The following is a 17,027-nucleotide window of genomic DNA, read 5'->3' on the forward strand; positions in this document are numbered from 1 at the left end:
CCCCCCCCCCCCCCCGGTTCCGGCCACATTGAAGTTCCCGATACGATGGGTGCCCCTTATAACACTCTATCTCCCCACTAACTACACTTCCTGTGGCCTAGGCCCAATCTCCTGGGAAATTGCCTCCTCCAAAATTTAGGGCTAACTTAGAGAACTCTGATAGTATATATTTTTTTAAGTTTAGAAAAGCCCGATCAAAAATGCGATCAAAAAGTATAATTACAAATTTTTTATTTTATTATTAAATTTTATATTAGAAAAGACGCTTCAAAAATATATTAGTAAAATCCCCCTACCCCCATTGGCGTAAATTCAAAATTATCCTAAGTAATTTCTGCCCCGGATTGGGCCCCTGGCCTCCAGAGGTCGAACCCGGGATGGACATGCTCGAAACCTTAGTGGTATAGGAGCATGTTAATAACATAACGAACGAAATCAAACATGGATCTGTGCAAAACCAACAAGCGAACAAGGGAAGTAACTGTGTACGGCTACATGTACTTCAACCGCGACTTACAAATCCAAGGCACACAACTCTATAATATTACAGAACAAACTGTTGAATACTGTTGATCCTTATTCATAAATAATACAAAATAATTGAATCGACATTGATTTAATTCTGAGATTTAAAAAAAAAAAAAAAAAAGACTCTAAAATTGAATGTAGACCATAATACAGATTGCAGGAACGGGTTTGAAAAGGGATAAATGATCGTCAAAGAAAATGAAAATAAATGAACACAAATAATACAAAATGAACAATTACAACAATGCAATTAATAATAATAATAATAATAATAATAATAATAATAATAAATATTACATTAGTACTCACTGAATTATTTTAAGGTTTTAACCAATTCAATACATATCCAGGTAACGCGATAAAATATCAGTTCGTTAACGTCTGTATATCGTTGTAGTCAGGCCAAAAATATCGAAAAATAAAATCACAAAAGCTCACTCTGGGGGAAAACACATAACATAATATATTATGCAGTGTAAAAGAGCTAACATGATAATTATGTAACAACGATAGGAAACGTTCAAACATTCCAAATAACAAAACAAAAACCCCATGATAATCAATTCTCGTAATTACATCTTTACATAAATCAGGGATTACACTGACTTTGATGAAAAGAAAAAAACAAGAGAGCAAAAAAGAGCCAGAACACGTTGCAGGATCTTGAAAAGTATGAGGTTACTGTGACCTTTTTGAGGACAGAACATGGGAAAAGTTTAGATGCAGTGCTTACAAGGCCGGTAGAAACAACATCTGGAGTTGGAGGCGGGAACGACACACTATCTAGAGGGGTGGAGGTTGGGGGGTTGGTATGTGTGCATAGACACCTACTCTGTTACTATGAGCCTGCTTACATCTTACATCTAAAATTAATGAAAAATCAGGATAATTATTTTCTAATTTGATAAATAGACGCGGTTTAAAAAAAAAAAAAAATGTATTATCTCCCAAAAAGCTGGCAATGCCAAGGATGGGGTGCCTTGGTTCAGTGTAGTATATATATCTTCCCCACCACCTTTTATATTTGTGTGTCGCCCCATAATATCACCCAAAAATGGTGTGAGGGACCCGTCAATGTGAATGGCCTCACCACTATAAAATCCTGGATACGCCAATACCATAAAGTATGTGTTTACACATTGTATTATTAGTAACATACACGTTAAAATGTCAAAGCTTCGCTGACCTCTATTAAAAGTACAGGATATAAGTAGAAAGTAAGCTCAAATGAATTGTGCATGTTTCAATGCCTTTGTAAAAATAATGAATTTTTAATACTGAGACAAAACAGTTGCATTTTATAAAAGACTAAAGAAAAATACATTTGCTGCATGTTAGAAAAATGAATAAACACAACTCACTATTATATTTTTAACACAAGGGGGAGGGAGAGAGAGAGAGAGAGAGAGAGAGAGAGAGAGAGAGAGAGAGAGAGAGAGAGAGAGAGAGAGAGAGAGAGAGAGAGAGAGAGAGAGAGAGAGAGAGAATGGGGTCTTTGATTATGCACTCTTCCATAAAAACAGATTTGACTTTCATAACCATACGGACGCAAATGTGTAAATAAAAATATTATATACAAACTCATTAGATGGATAACAGTGACACAGGATAAACAACAAAAAGGCAATGGTGTGACATACATATCCTGTCTGTGGGATGGTGAATATAAAAAATCCCTTGCTGCTAATCGAAAAAGAGTAGCCCATAAAGTGGCGACAGCGGGTTTCCTCTCTCTATATCTGTGTAGTCCTTAACCATGTGTCTGACGCCATATAACCGTAAATAAAAATGTGTTGAGTGCGTCGTTAAATAAAACATTTCCTTTCTATTATAAAGTAATGCCACATACTAGTAACCCAAACGGTAAATTTATTTACCCACTGTTAAAAAGGATGTACACAGAAAGAAAGAAAACAAAAAAAGTTAGGTTCAAGGGCGTAGCTTCGTCCAGACCGGGGTATCTATGTTTGTGTGTGTGTATGTGGGGGATGGGGGAGGGAGAGAGGGGGGCTAGAATATGAACCGAGAGGACCTTTTTTTGTCTACATTTTTCCTGGACATCTATATTAATAGCCTAACATTGCACTGTAAAATTGTTTTAATCTAGCGAGAGTGAGGGTGCAATTTGTCCGAACACTCCACCCCCAATCCTCCCAGTCTACGCCCCTGGCGTTAAGTTCCTCAGCTGAATTATAACAGCTATGTGGGAAGGTTTAATGTCACTGCACTGAGTTCTCTCATTCACCCATAGCCCGGACAGACAATCCATATATCTCGAGATGTGTACCAAAGGCAACATGCTTCAACCATAACTGGATATTGATTTTTAATTTTTTTTTTTCATAAATCTTTAAAAAAAAGTCTTTGTCATTCTAGCTATCTCATTTTAGCAACTATGAAGAACATATATATTTTCCCCAAACAAATTGTTTTTCCATTGATCTTTCATGGATGAGTTGCGTTAATGATTTTATCATTGACCTAAGGTGAGTGTAAAGCGTTTATAATTGAGTAATAATCAATATTTACGTGTCGAATTACCACAGGAAAGTTATTACGTAATTACTGAAAGAGCCCTTAAGCGTCAGACCTTTTGTTTGTATTACAATTATTGACAATTATTAAATATCTAAAAACCAGAAATAGCAACAACGACATTGGGCCGGATTTACAAAGCCTGTTTTTGTTAAACGCAGGTGTTTTAGCCTTGTGAATGTATGTAGTTACACGTGTGTAAGATATAAACAGGTGTTCTAGCCTTGTAAATGTATGTAGTTACACGTGTGTAAGATATAAACAGGTGTTTTAGCCTTGTAAATGTATGTAGTTAACGCGTGTAAGACATAAACAGGCTTTCTAAATACGGCCCATTAAGAACTATTAGCCCCCCCCCCCAAAATCCCCACTTCATTACGAGTTCGCCTTATGCACCTCCTTAATTTCTGACATGTTATGATTATTATTTTCAAAACTATTGGGTAATTCCATGATGACTGACGTTACATTTTTAGTAAAAAAATTCATTTCAAATACCTGTAATTTCGTCACATTGCTTGATGTTACTTTCACAATAAGCTACTCAATAGGCTGCACACATACAAATTCATAGCCTTTGGTAGTCATTTAATGGGTCTTAACTGACGATACTACTTACAATAAGGTTACATGTTTTAACGTCAGTCACTTATTAATGAAAAGGCCACCAAAGATCACTAAATGTTGCTTAATTTTTATTGCAGCATTGCGTAGCTTATGGTCTTCAGATATCAACCTGACCGCAAGACATGCTTGGATACAAATGCACTGCGCGTGCTGTAACCTCACCGTGGTGCAGGGGTGTAACATTCTCTTTGAGAATGGCCAATACAGCACAACATTGAAGTTTAGAGTAAAATTCAGTATCCGTAAAATTCTGTGATATTTGTATTTGTATTTTTGCACAGTTCTTTACACTGTTTTTGTTTAAACCTTGAATTTTTATATTGATGTTGATCATCACTTTATTTATTTGCATTACCATAGTTTGACACCCAATAGCCGATGTATTTTTCGTGCTGGGGTGTCGTTAAACATTCATCCATTCATTCATTGGATACAAATGTAACCAAAAAATACAAGTATTTGCAATTCAAAGTTGCCTGAAAATGTGCATACAGATATTGTGGAATTGTCCATTAGTCCTCCCCCACCCCCACCCCCCGCCACCAACACACTTAAAATATTCATCCTACAGTGTTCGACAAATGTTTGCGAAAGTCACTAGCCCTCGCAGACACTGGCGTAGCGAGGATTTTATATTTGAGGGGGCACCCAGATTTTGAGGGTTGGCAACGACACTGAGTATGAGTTATAAGCATGTTGTGTTGCGACAGGAAAATATATGACATGGTGGGGGAAAAAAGAAATGTGACTGGGGGGATTCCCCCCCCCCCCCCCCCGGGCACGCCAGTGCATGCAGAAGCTTTTGACTAGTGCCCTGTGTAATACAGTAAAACAGCAGATAATTTCAACTAGCCCAGACCAAAAATTCACTGGCAAGGACTGGGGGCTAACTAGATTTGTCGAACCATGCTTTAATCACATGCTCAGTCCCCGCCTTTGCACTGGACGTTGTAAAACATCATCTTGAAGTCCGATATGAGCGAGGAGCAGTCCAAGAGAACGAGGCCACCGAACGTGATGGTCATCATCGACACTCCGAAGTAACCCATGGTCATCGACGTGGGGCGGGGGTCCGGCGCGCTGGTCTTCCTCCGGACAGTGGCCGAGAGGTTGGTCTTGACCACGGTCAGTTGCTTCTTCGTCTCTTCCACTATCGCCATCAGCTGCTGCACGGTAGGTGGCGATGTCACGTTTCCGCACATGCACTCCTCTCCCATCGGACAGTTGGTGAACTTTTCAACTGGAGAAACGCGAAAAAATAATGTTAAAATTAGAGCACATTAATTCATTAATCATCGGCTATTTCGGGGTAAAACCATTAGTAATTTTGACATATTATAGTCTTAGAGAGGAAACCCGTTACATGTTTCCATTAGAAGCAAGGGATCTTTTATATGCACAGACATGATAGCACATACCACGGCCTTTGATATACGAGTTAAAAAGTTTGGTTTGTTTAACGGCACCACTAGAGCACATTGATTCATTAACCATCGGCTATTTGGGGGTAAAACCATGAGTAATTTTGACATATTATAGTCTTAGAGAGGAAACCCGTTACATGTTTCCATTAGAAGCAAGGGATCTTTTATATGCACAGACATGATAGCACATACCACGGCCTTTGATATACGAGTTAAAAAGTTTGGTTTGTTTAACGGCACCACTAGAGCACATTGATTCATTAATCATCGGCTATTTCGGGGTAAAACCATTAGTAATTTTAACATATTATAGTCTTAGAGAGGAAACCCGTTACACGTTTCATTTAGAAGCAAGGGATCTTTTATATGCACCATCCCACAGACACGATAGCATATACCACGGCCTTTGATATACCAGTCGTGGTGCACTGGCTAGAACAAGAAATAGCCCAATGAGCCCACCGACGGGAATTGATCCAAGACCGACCACGCGAGCGCTTTACCACTGGGCTAAATCCCGCCCTAAACGGAAAAATAAGAACGGAAAACTAAAAATATTGTATTTTGTTGTTGTTGTTGTTGTTGCTGCCTCTGCTTTTTAAAACTATTAGTGTATCCCCCCCCCCCCCCCCCCCCCCCCCCCCCCCCCCCCCCCCCCCCCCCCCCCCCCCCCCCCCCACGCCCCCCCCCCCCCCCCCCCCAAACAAAATGCATTGATGTAAAAAGTCAAAATATAGCACTTGGGTTACAATAACAAGTATATGTTGACGGGCGGATGACGATAATGTACCATAGCCTATATAACAATATTAATAAATATCTAGCTTGTGCCCTTCCCACTAAAGACCGAGTCCCCCTAGTTAGAGATTGTGTCCCCCTCCCCCAATTCGAGATAGTATTCCTACAGGCCTGTCAAGTACTTTCATAAGAAAGAAATGTTTTATTTAACGACGCACTCAACACATTTTATTTACGGTTATATGGCGTCAGACATATAGTTAAGGACCACACAGATTTTGAGAGGAAACCCACTGTCGCCACTACATGGGCTACTCTTTCCGATTAGCAGCAAGGGCTTCCCACAGGCAGGATAGCACAAACCATGACCTTTGTTGAACCAGTTATGGATCACTGGTTGGTGCAAGTGGTTTACACCTACCCATTGAGCCTTGCAGAGCACTCACTCAGGGTTTGAAGTCGGGATCTGGATTAAAAATCCCATGCCTCGACTGGGATCCGTACCCATTATCTACCAGCCTGTAGCCCGATGGCCTAACCACGACGCCACCGAGGCCGGTAGTACTTTCAGCAGAGTACGGGAAATACAAAGTCTATAGATACATACTATACTTGGAATAGCCTGTCTGTGGGGATCATGTAAAAAGAGTCTTTGCTCCTAATAGAAATATGTGACTGAAGACTGTATGTCAGAATGATCAAGAACCAATGCTTTATTAATCAATGTGCACTAGTGGTGTCGTTATACAGATTGCATTTTAACTAGACCTCGACGTAAAAACCAAACTGAGATAAGTGGTTAATTCCGTCATTAAGTTAGCTTATGGGGAGCCATTTCAGATAAAGTTCACGGCCGTAGCTAGGATTTTTTTTTTTGGAAAGTGGGGGGGGGGGGGGGGGGGGGGGGGGGGGGGGGGGGGGGGGGGGGGTGGGGGGGGGGGGGGGGCAAGGGACGTTACATACTTAAAACGTCAAGACCGCTAGCTATGTCCTGAGTCCTGAGGTTCAGGGGTCGAATTTCAAATGTTTTTGGGGGTGGTGGTGGGGGGGGGGGGGGGGGGGTGGGCACGATAAGTGTTGCCTTCAGTTTAATAACAAAAATTAGGGCACCAAGACAAGTTGGAGGGACACGAAGGCAAACGTTTCCTTCAAAAGAAGGGCATGAAGGCAGCTTACTTTCTATCAAGTTTCTGAGACAAAATTTATTTCACCTTATGGTCTTGGATATTTTTATACAGATATATGCCATAATAATGTATTTTACAAGGTTAATAACATGTAGCATATATGCTGCATTTTCCTTAGATGCCCAAATGTAGCAGATATGCTACATTATTAAAAGTGTATACAAATTTATGAAAATTTAAAAAATCAACATGGAAGTGTTCAATGTACACTAAGACCTGTAAGTTGAATGGATATGATAATTGTTGGTATTTATTTTGAGTACTTGTGCACTAGAGGGTTAAAATAAATGAATGCATCAAATATACGGGCACGACACAAGACTACTTCATCCTTCCTGCACCACTTGCAGGAGGACTGCCATTGACAGAATGAAGCGTGTTTGTGACTGCAACGTCCCAATCATCTTGCCAAGTCAAAAAGATATATTGTTTTATATGATATTTGAAATTACTAATGTGTAAGTCACAAAGAATATACATGTGTATTTATAAATGTTGTCAACTTAAACTGATGTAAATAACGTTATTTTTATGGGCATTTTAACACATTTGTTTTACATCTTGGTATAACTAATCTGTCACTTTGTGTTAACAAGTAGCCCGACTTTGCTAAATGTGATTTTTCATGTTACATTCTTTGTCATTTCTAAATAATAAAATGCTGTTTTTTTTAAAAACAAAAAAATTCCGAATGGCATGGTGGCATACCAGGTAAGGCAGCGCGGCATTTTTCTTGCCTGTGACAACGTAAGATTTTAGGGGCATAACGGCAAGTAAAGCCTAGCGCACACGGCCAACATTTGTCGGCCAACATTGTTGTCAACAATGTTTTTCGACAAATGTTGGTCGTGTGCGGAAATTTGTAACAAAAACAAAAATGTTGCCCACAATTATTGGAGAGATCGAACATGTTCAATTTTGTTGGCAACAAAATCACCATCTACAATAAAAATCGTCCGTGTGCGGCAAACTGCAACAATGTTGGCGACAAAACTACTGCACTGACCAATCAGCGTGAAATATGTTGTCATGTGATATGCCTCATATAATGGCGGAATGTATGGGAGAGTGCTATATAAACTTATTATCATTATTATTAGGCATATTAGTATTATTATTATTAGGCATTTATCATTATTATTAGCCGGGACAGGACGTAGCCAAGTGGTAAAGCGTTCGCTTGATGCGTTGTCAGTTTGGGATCGATTCCCGTCGGTAGACCTATTGGGCTATTTCTCGTTCCAGCCAGTGCACCACGACCGTTATATCAAAGGCATTGGTATGTACTACCCCCTGTCTGTGGGATGGTGCATATAAAAGGTCCCTTGCTACTAATGGAGAAAATGTAGTGGGTTTCCTCTCTAAGACTATATGTCAAATATTTTTTTCTTGGGGGGGTAAGGTAAAAAGAGCTCATGGACCCACTTGTGGAGAGGACAACCCAATGGAAAAAAAAAATTAATTAAAAAAACCCACAAAAAGGGGTAAAAAAGAAGAAAGAAAAGAAAACAAACAAACAACAACAACAAACATACAAACGTGTTCACTTTAATGTTAAAATACATTTCAAGATATCTAAAATGATTTTGTGGACCCAGGAGTTAGCGAGGGGGATGGGGCGATGGGACTAATCTGCATGCTATTCCGGGAAGTGTTTTGAAATATAGATGACTTGAAACGCAATGTTTTCCACATCTGAATAAAAAAATTTACATTTAAAAATGTTTTTCGACTAAAACAAATTCTTGGTATCACTTTTTTTTTAAATCTTTAAAATTTCATATCCTTTTTTAGTTCTGTTATGACATTCGTCAGCGAAGCATTTCTAATGTCGATTTGCGCGGTATCCAGCCGTCAACTTTTCCTTTGAAGTCTAACCTTTGTACAGTTTTGATTTAATATTTCTAAAACTTGATACATGTAGTTATGTGTAACTATAATTCACTAATAATTATTTTGAAGTTTAACTGGCTTTCGTTGTACCACATTACCGATGAAAAACAATGAAACTATTTCATTTATTAATTAAAAATAAATAAATAATAATAATAATAATTAAAAAAAACCCAAACGCGGATAATTCCGAAGAATATTAACGAATATGATTTGTCAATCGAAAAAATAATTCGTATCGGCCAAAGCGTTCCGAGTCGGGCATTCGGTACTCCTCGGTATGCAGAATATTTACGGAATATGTGACCTCCGACCTGCTGTGCTTCTTTCAAAATTACAGACCGAATTTAGTCCATGCTTGAATGCCATGCACATTTTCATAATAATATATAATTTTAATTACAATGCAATCCTTTGCTACACAAAAAGGCATTTGCCTAGCGAACCACGTTATTTGTGACGCATTTTGCGATGCGATACGCTTATTTCGCGTCCTATTACGCTTCCTATTATCAAACACTAATATTCCAATTGAAACGGGCAGATGGAAAAATGTACCACTACAAAATAGAATATGTCCTTTGTGTAATAATTACGATATCGGAGATGAGTTTCATTATATATTTACATGTTTGTTTTTTAAGAATGAAAGAAAGCGTTACTTACCATCTTTCTGTCAGTCTAAACCAAATATATATAAATTTTATAAATTATTCAACTCTAAGAAAGCTGGTGTCCTTAGAAAACTTTCTATATTTTGTAATCTAATTATGAATACTTTCAAATCTTCTGGCTGATATTCTGTGTATTTTTTTTGTATTTTTAATATGTATTTATTGTATTTATGTACATTTATGTACACCCATAATCTTGTTACAATTATATTGACTGCTGTATGTATATATATCCTCATATGCCGTATACTACGGCCTGAGTGTAAATAAAGTTCAGTTCAGTTCAGTGACCAGGGCCATTCATCTACGACGCGACATCATTGATATTTATTCCTGTAGTTGGCCATTTTAACGATTACGTCACGTCAATAATGTTTTATTTACCCCCACACAGCCAACAAAAGTCTGCCGTGTGCGGGTAAAATAAACCAGTCTGACAACAATTCGAAACCTGCTGAGGTTATATGTTCTCAAATTACTCTTCTTCAACTCTTTTGATCTCAGAGGAGAGACGGAGAGCGAGAGGGATTTAAAAAAGAAAAAAAAGAAAAGAAGAAAGACAGAAAGTCTATAAAGAGGTACCTTCAACGCAATACTTGGCGTAGAGGATGGCGTTCGAGCTATCCTGGAGGTTAACGAGAACCGGTTTCCAATCCGATATCACCAGACGACACAGCGTGACGGTTAGGGTCACGTGGTACTCGTACATCCAGCACTCTCGCCCTGTTGCTGCCGCGTCGAAGTTGTCGCACTTCTGTTTGCATTGGTCAGCAATGATGTTGCTGTACGCAACATAGGCGATGTTTGCGAGGTTACTGTTGGTCTTGGCTTGCAACACATGGTTCGTATCAGCTGAAAAAACCCACAACATTTTATTTTATTTTGTTTGTTTGTTTGTTTTGTTTAACGAGAGCACATTGATTTATTAATCATCGGCTATTGGATGTCAAACATTTGGTAATTCTGACACGTAGGCATCAGAGGAAACCCGCTACATTGTCCTAATGCAGCAAGGGATCTTTTGTATGCACTTTCCGACATACAGGAAAGCACATGCCACGGCCTTTGACCAGTTGTGGTGCACTGGTTGGAACGAGAAAAATGCATACTAATCTACTGCTGTGAAGCCGAGGCATGTTCAAGAGGTCGAGCGCTCGCAAACAATTTGACTACTACCGTCATGTCTATGGTATCACATTTATTTAAAGGCATACTGTCACGGATTTAAGGACCTTATTTCTCTAAAAATGGATAATAAATAAAAATTACATTAATTGTTGGAAACCAAATCTAGCTATCGCATCACCTTAACTGAACCATGATGAAGTGAAACCCATGTCATCCCTCTCGGCAATTTTAGTTTTTGAATTATGGACTATTGCCATAATTCAATTATTTTTACAAAATGTCATTAATAAATAGAGTATGGTGGTTATGAAGATGGTTGAATAAAGTACATTTAGGGACAAATCAAATTATTTTTGTTCAGGTAATACTCTGTTAGACCATTAAATAGGTCAGTGGTCTGTGACAGTATGCCTTTAATGATAGGCGCCAATATTAGCTCGTCCACGATCACCAAAATGCTAAATTTTGTTTTGTTTAACGACACCACTAGAGCACATCGGTTTATTAAGCATCGGTTATTGAATGTCAAACATTTAATAATTTTGAAATACAGTCTTACAGAGGAATCCCGCTACATTGTTCCATTAGTAGACGGATGTTTTATATGCACAATCCCACAGACAGGATAGCACATACCACGGCCTTTGATATACCAGTCGTGGTGCACTGGCTGGAACGAGAAATAACCCAAAGGGTCCACCGACGGGCATCGATCCCAACCCGACCGCGCATCAAGCGAGCGCTTTACCACTGGGCTAGGTCCCGGCCCACTAAATGCGAATGCGAATGCGAATAATTTTTACATGCTCATATACCACTAGAGTTTCGAGCATGTCCGTCCCGGGGCCTGTCTCTGGATAGCCAGGGGTTTGTCTCGGGACAGAAAAAACATTAAGCGGACAATTTTGAAATTTACATCCAAAAATTAAATTGTGGGCCTTTAAAATTTTGATGCGCATCTCTAATATAATGAATAAAGAAAATTCTACTCATTAAATTTGGTCGCTAGATTAGATCGGGTGGTCAAAAAGAAATTAGATAAGATCGGTGGCCTGACTTGAGATGGAGGGGAGGGGGGTGGGGGTGGGGGGTGGGGGGTGGGGGTGGGGTAGAGTTGAAAATGGGCAGAATTTTGAAAATAGCAATTAGTAAAAAAGTTAATAGAATTAAAAAAGAAGAAAAAAAATGAAGAAGTTGCAAGCCAAAAATAAAAAGAATTGACTGCTCGGTCGAATATTTATATAATTTGGAGCATTTTAGAAAGACAGTCCAAAAATAAATAAAAGAAAGAAGAGAGGATCGGACTATTTAATAATATTAAAAAAAAGTAAGTAATTTCGACATAAACTTTTGAACGAAGGTCTAAAAGTTTAAAGTCCGATCTACATGTCCACGTGATTGGCCTCGTTAAGGCCGTTAGGGTGCACAGCTTGTAGGGACGAGATGGGTTGCATCCCGTCAAGAAAACCCCTAGATTGACAGTCAATAGACGTTGAAGTTGTAGTGCTGTGCTGAAATACAGATCTTGAGAAGCCGGATCCGTCTGAACGAGAGAGAGAATCAGACTAGGGTATAGTCCAGTCGTCATGGGTTGGTATAGTGGTGCGGACGGGCCCGACTCCGGAGGATACGAGATGGTATCACAATAAAACCAGGGGCCGACCCCGCTTCCTATTTCTTCTTAGAGTGGGGCGGTCAATCTTCCAGTGCTGCTAGGACAGGCTCGGACATGTAGAGACTAAACGCGAACAACCGTGGCGTTCTGCAGAATGACCGTCATACGAGTCACGAAAAAAAACAAGTCAACATAGTCAGACGGAGAAATGACGTGCAGGTAAGGAATCTCGCTAAAAAAGAATCCAACCTGGTGGTGCAGACTGTCGAAACGAGAAGCGTTCCAGCGTTCAATCAGTTCCAATGGCCGCATACATCCCAGTAGAAAACTTCACTTCGCTGACAAAAACAACAAAAGTGAAGGATCCCCAAGTCGACCCGCGAAAGCACGTGCAGTGTGCACAAACACGTCTTATCGCGACGATCTCCAGACTGGGAATGCCACTAAATGCATGTCTTTGGTCAGCATCATCAGTGATTAAAGGATGAGTTAATCATGGGCGTTCAGGTCCTGTTAGGAGTTTCTAGGTGTATGTTAGGAAACGAAAGATCGATAAAAAACCAACCAGACTCCCATTCGCTAAACTTATATCGGTCAATTCCTAGAATGGTAACTTTTTTTAACGATATCTTTTAATGTCGCTTGATGCGCGCTCGGTATAGGATCGATCCCCGTCGGTGTGCCCATTGCGCTATTTCTCGTTCCAGCCAGTGCACCACGACTGGTATATCAAAGACCGTGTTATGTGCTATCCTGTCTATGGGATGATGCATATAAAAGATCCCTTGCGGAAAAATGTAGTGGGTTTCATCTGTAAAACTATACATCAAAATTACCAACTGTTTGACATCCATTAGCCAATGCTTAATAAATCAAAATGCTCTAGTGGTGTCGTTAAACAAAGCAAACTCATTGAATAATGTGCATGTCACATTCACAGAAAACCTGCGCAACTGTGTCTAAAAAAACACATCAGGTTCTGTTAAATGTGAGCTCAAGCCCCGCCCACCGGCATTCTAAGTTAAAAGAACAATAATTCGTGGATGACATTACCAGTGGCGGATCTAAGGACCCCTTACATTTTGCGATATATATATATATATATATATTTTTTTTTTTTTACGTTGGAGAATCCGAGTAGCCCCTTTGAGAACTTTTGTGGCTTTCGGCAACATTTCATTGCCCTCTCACCCCACTCCCTCACTAAATGGATTCTATGGATCCGCCACTGAAAACGATTATCAAACCATTGTGTGATACATAATGAATATAGCTACGGGACAATGATCAAATTGGAAATCAACAAACATGCATTCAAATATATACATGTACGTATAATACCACTAAATAGCTGCCATTCAACAACTAGATGTTAAAGGGACAGATCCTAGTTTCAAACCGTGAAAATTAACACTAAGTTTAGTTAAGCCCCGGTCACACTGTCAAGGATTAGGTCCGTAGCTGTCCGTATTAAATCCCTGATCTGTCGTAGTAGTACTTGTATGTCCGTGAACATTTTGAACATGTCCAAAAATTCATCACGGATCGAACAACCGTAGTACATCCGTAATGATCCGTTCTAATCCACAATAAACCGTACTTAAACCGTACTTAAACCGTACTTATTCGTACTTAATCGTAGTAATTCCCGGCCTCAAGCCCCGGTCACACTGTCAAGGATCAGGACGCCGGGTTAGCCACGGATACGACCCGCCATCATTCGTGACAATCCGTTGTGATCCGTACAAAACTGTACCGATCCTTAGCGATCCGTAGCGCTCCCCGTTGTCAACTAACCCCTATCCTTAATAATCTTTGGTTTATCCGTCGAAAACCGTAGTTAAACCGTGATGCATCCGTGAGGTTTTCATCCGTCCTGGATCCGGCCAGACGAGTCTTGACAGTGTGACTGGGGCTTTAATCTACAAGCCTGTAACACATTTGGATAAAGTTACAATTGAGTGAAAGTCTGTGACTTTGAAATGGTGAAATACCCTCTAAAAATCGACTAAAAATCGACTCCATAACTGTTACTTCTCAGACGCACGTGCGTTTTTACAAATATGATAAATGCATTTTGTGATATTAAAAACACCAGGATGACCAAAAACACTTCGAATGTACGGAAATTGATTATTTAAAACGTAAAATCTAAGTACAGTATGATTTCAGTTATCAAAAAAAGGCTATAATAGTCAAAAATAGTTTAAAAACTGGGGTATGTCCCTTTAATAATACTACAAATATATTATAGTTTACGAGCTCTAGAAAATAGTAAGGAGGTCTCTTATTATCTGTGGCCGGTTTAGGCAGGTTTACCTGTATTAGTATCCCCCACCGACAAATACTTACTGTAGGTCACGATACCCGTTTCATTCAGAACCTTGTTGCCTTTGTTGTTATAGTCACAGTTGAAAGCTGAAAATCAAACATATAATAATTATACATTTCTGAACAAAACAATAATCCGGTTTCCAAAATTAACAGGTTCCGGTTTTATCAGGTTTTAATAATAGACAATTCGGGACCATGAAATCTGTCCGGTTTTGACAGAATTATTTTTTCTTCAGAATCCGATTTTGACAGTTTTCACTGTAAATAGAATATAATAGATTAGATGACACCCCAGCACGAAAAATACATCGGCTATGGTGACACTGTAAAACAAATTAAATGTTAACAGTTTAATGCAATTATATTTAAAAATATATCGAGGCAGTCATTTCCAATTTCATCTAAGCGTCCAGCAAACAATTCAAGGTAGCTAGGTAGGTAACAAATTTAGTTTAACAAGCTCATATACCACTCGGGTTTTGAACACGCCGATCCCGAGTCCGACCTCCGACAGGGATAACAGTTCAAGAGAATTACTGGTATTGAGTATGGACAGATAGGTGGATGGATGGACGGACATACAGATGGCTAGATCGATCGGTCGGTTGATGGATAGATAGATAGATAGATAAATATATAGATAACAGGTAGACAAACGGACACACACACACACACACACACACACACACACACACACACAGACTATACACACACACACAGACCACACACACACACACATACTATACACACACACATACTACACACACACATACACACACAAATACACACACACACACACACACACACACACACACACATACATACACACAAATACATACATACATACATACATACATACATACATATATATATATATATATATATATATATATATATATATATATATATATGTATGTAGGTAGGTAGGTAGGTAGATAGGTAGGTAGATAAATATATGCAATATGCTCTGTTACCCGATGTTGCATTATGTTTCTATAACAATGGTAGTTGGTGCTAATAATGAACAGTTACAGTTATTACTCGTTTGATTGCTGGTTACTTTTATTGGAAATTTAATATGTATTATAAGCAAGTTAATCCATTTTGAGATTGCAGCTTCCACTCTAATAATATATCCGAGGATTAACTAACTGACGAAGTTATAGATTCTCCTAAATGACAATTCCCAAACCACATGCCAAGATATAGCTGTTTATCTTTAAATAAAGACGACAACCATCAATTCAAAATACCAAAAGGCGAATTTACAAAGGAACTGGGGCGTATTTAATAAAACATTCATAAGTTTACGTCTACAACTAGCAGTTACACCGGGCATACATTTACAAGTGTTTGACATCTATTTCATGAAGAAAATTACATCATTACAGAAGATGGAGCATTTTAAAGACAAAAGAAAATGAAATATGTGTACTTTTAACTATATGTTTTTGTACTATAATAGTAATAAAAACTGTTTTAGTCGAAGATTTACGTTTACGTGCAAAACTAGACTTACGATGTTTCGTGAAATTGGGCTCAGACATGGGACTTACGCAAAGTTGCGTTATATACAGGTTAAGAAAAACATATATTTACGAAGTTTTGTGAAACTGGGCCCTGTTTTTTGTAATCAGGATGTTTAAGCATTGTAAATATACGCAGTTACACGTTTGTAAGACAAAAACAGGCTATGTAAATTCGGCCCTAAATGTTTCTTTGTTCGTCCTCTTTTTAAACTTTTATTTATTATTCTTTAACCTTAATATCATATGGAGCCATTTCAAAACAATGTTTGAATGATGCAAATCTTAAACTACAGCGGACATGTTCTACCTTGAGTCAACTTGCAGATGAAAGGCGAAGGTGTGCTGCAATCCTGAGGCACAAAAAAGGGCTGCTTGACGTCCCACAAAACACAGTCCCACGTGATATTGTTTTCATATTCCGGTCGCAGCGGAAATGACGTCGTTGCATTTAAATCCAGAGGGCTGCCATTAAGCCACATCCACTGCTTATTAGGTTGTCTCTGAAGCCCGATCCAGTAGTACGTGTCGTCCAGAAATACACTGAAACAACAACAACAACGATATAACACTAGTAGTAGTTGAAACAGAATGAGTACTTTTAAAAGCCACTTACAAAACAAAGCCCATCCCCCCCCCCAAAAAAAAAAAAAAAATCCACCTTCCCTCCCTAAACAACTTAAAAGCATCAGGCGATCGCTTTACGTCTGGGCAAACACAACTGGTCAAAAGCCAGTGGTATGTGTTTTCCTGTGTGTAGGAAAGTGTATATAAAACATCCCTTGCTGCTAATGGAAAAAGTGTAGCGGGTTTCTGAC

General features: G+C 38.9%; 1 protein-coding gene across 1 annotated transcript in view; it reads right to left on the minus strand.

The window, feature by feature from the left end:
• Nucleotides 1–4,021: 4,021 nt before the first annotated feature.
• LOC121375991 overlaps nt 4,022–17,027 on the minus strand; it is a 36,162-nt gene continuing 23,156 nt past the window's right edge. The window contains exons 4-7 of the mRNA XM_041503741.1: nt 16,520–16,752; nt 14,702–14,767; nt 10,189–10,458; nt 4,022–4,930 (exon numbers count right to left, since the gene is read on the minus strand). Coding sequence (XP_041359675.1) covers nt 4,614–4,930; nt 10,189–10,458; nt 14,702–14,767; nt 16,520–16,752 — 886 coding nt within the window. The 3' untranslated portion in view covers nt 4,022–4,613. The remainder of the gene's footprint in view (nt 4,931–10,188; nt 10,459–14,701; nt 14,768–16,519; nt 16,753–17,027) is intronic.

This window comes from Gigantopelta aegis, chromosome 6 (genome assembly GCF_016097555.1).
Source record: "Gigantopelta aegis isolate Gae_Host chromosome 6, Gae_host_genome, whole genome shotgun sequence".
Taxonomy (NCBI): Eukaryota; Metazoa; Mollusca; class Gastropoda; order Neomphalida; family Peltospiridae; genus Gigantopelta; species Gigantopelta aegis.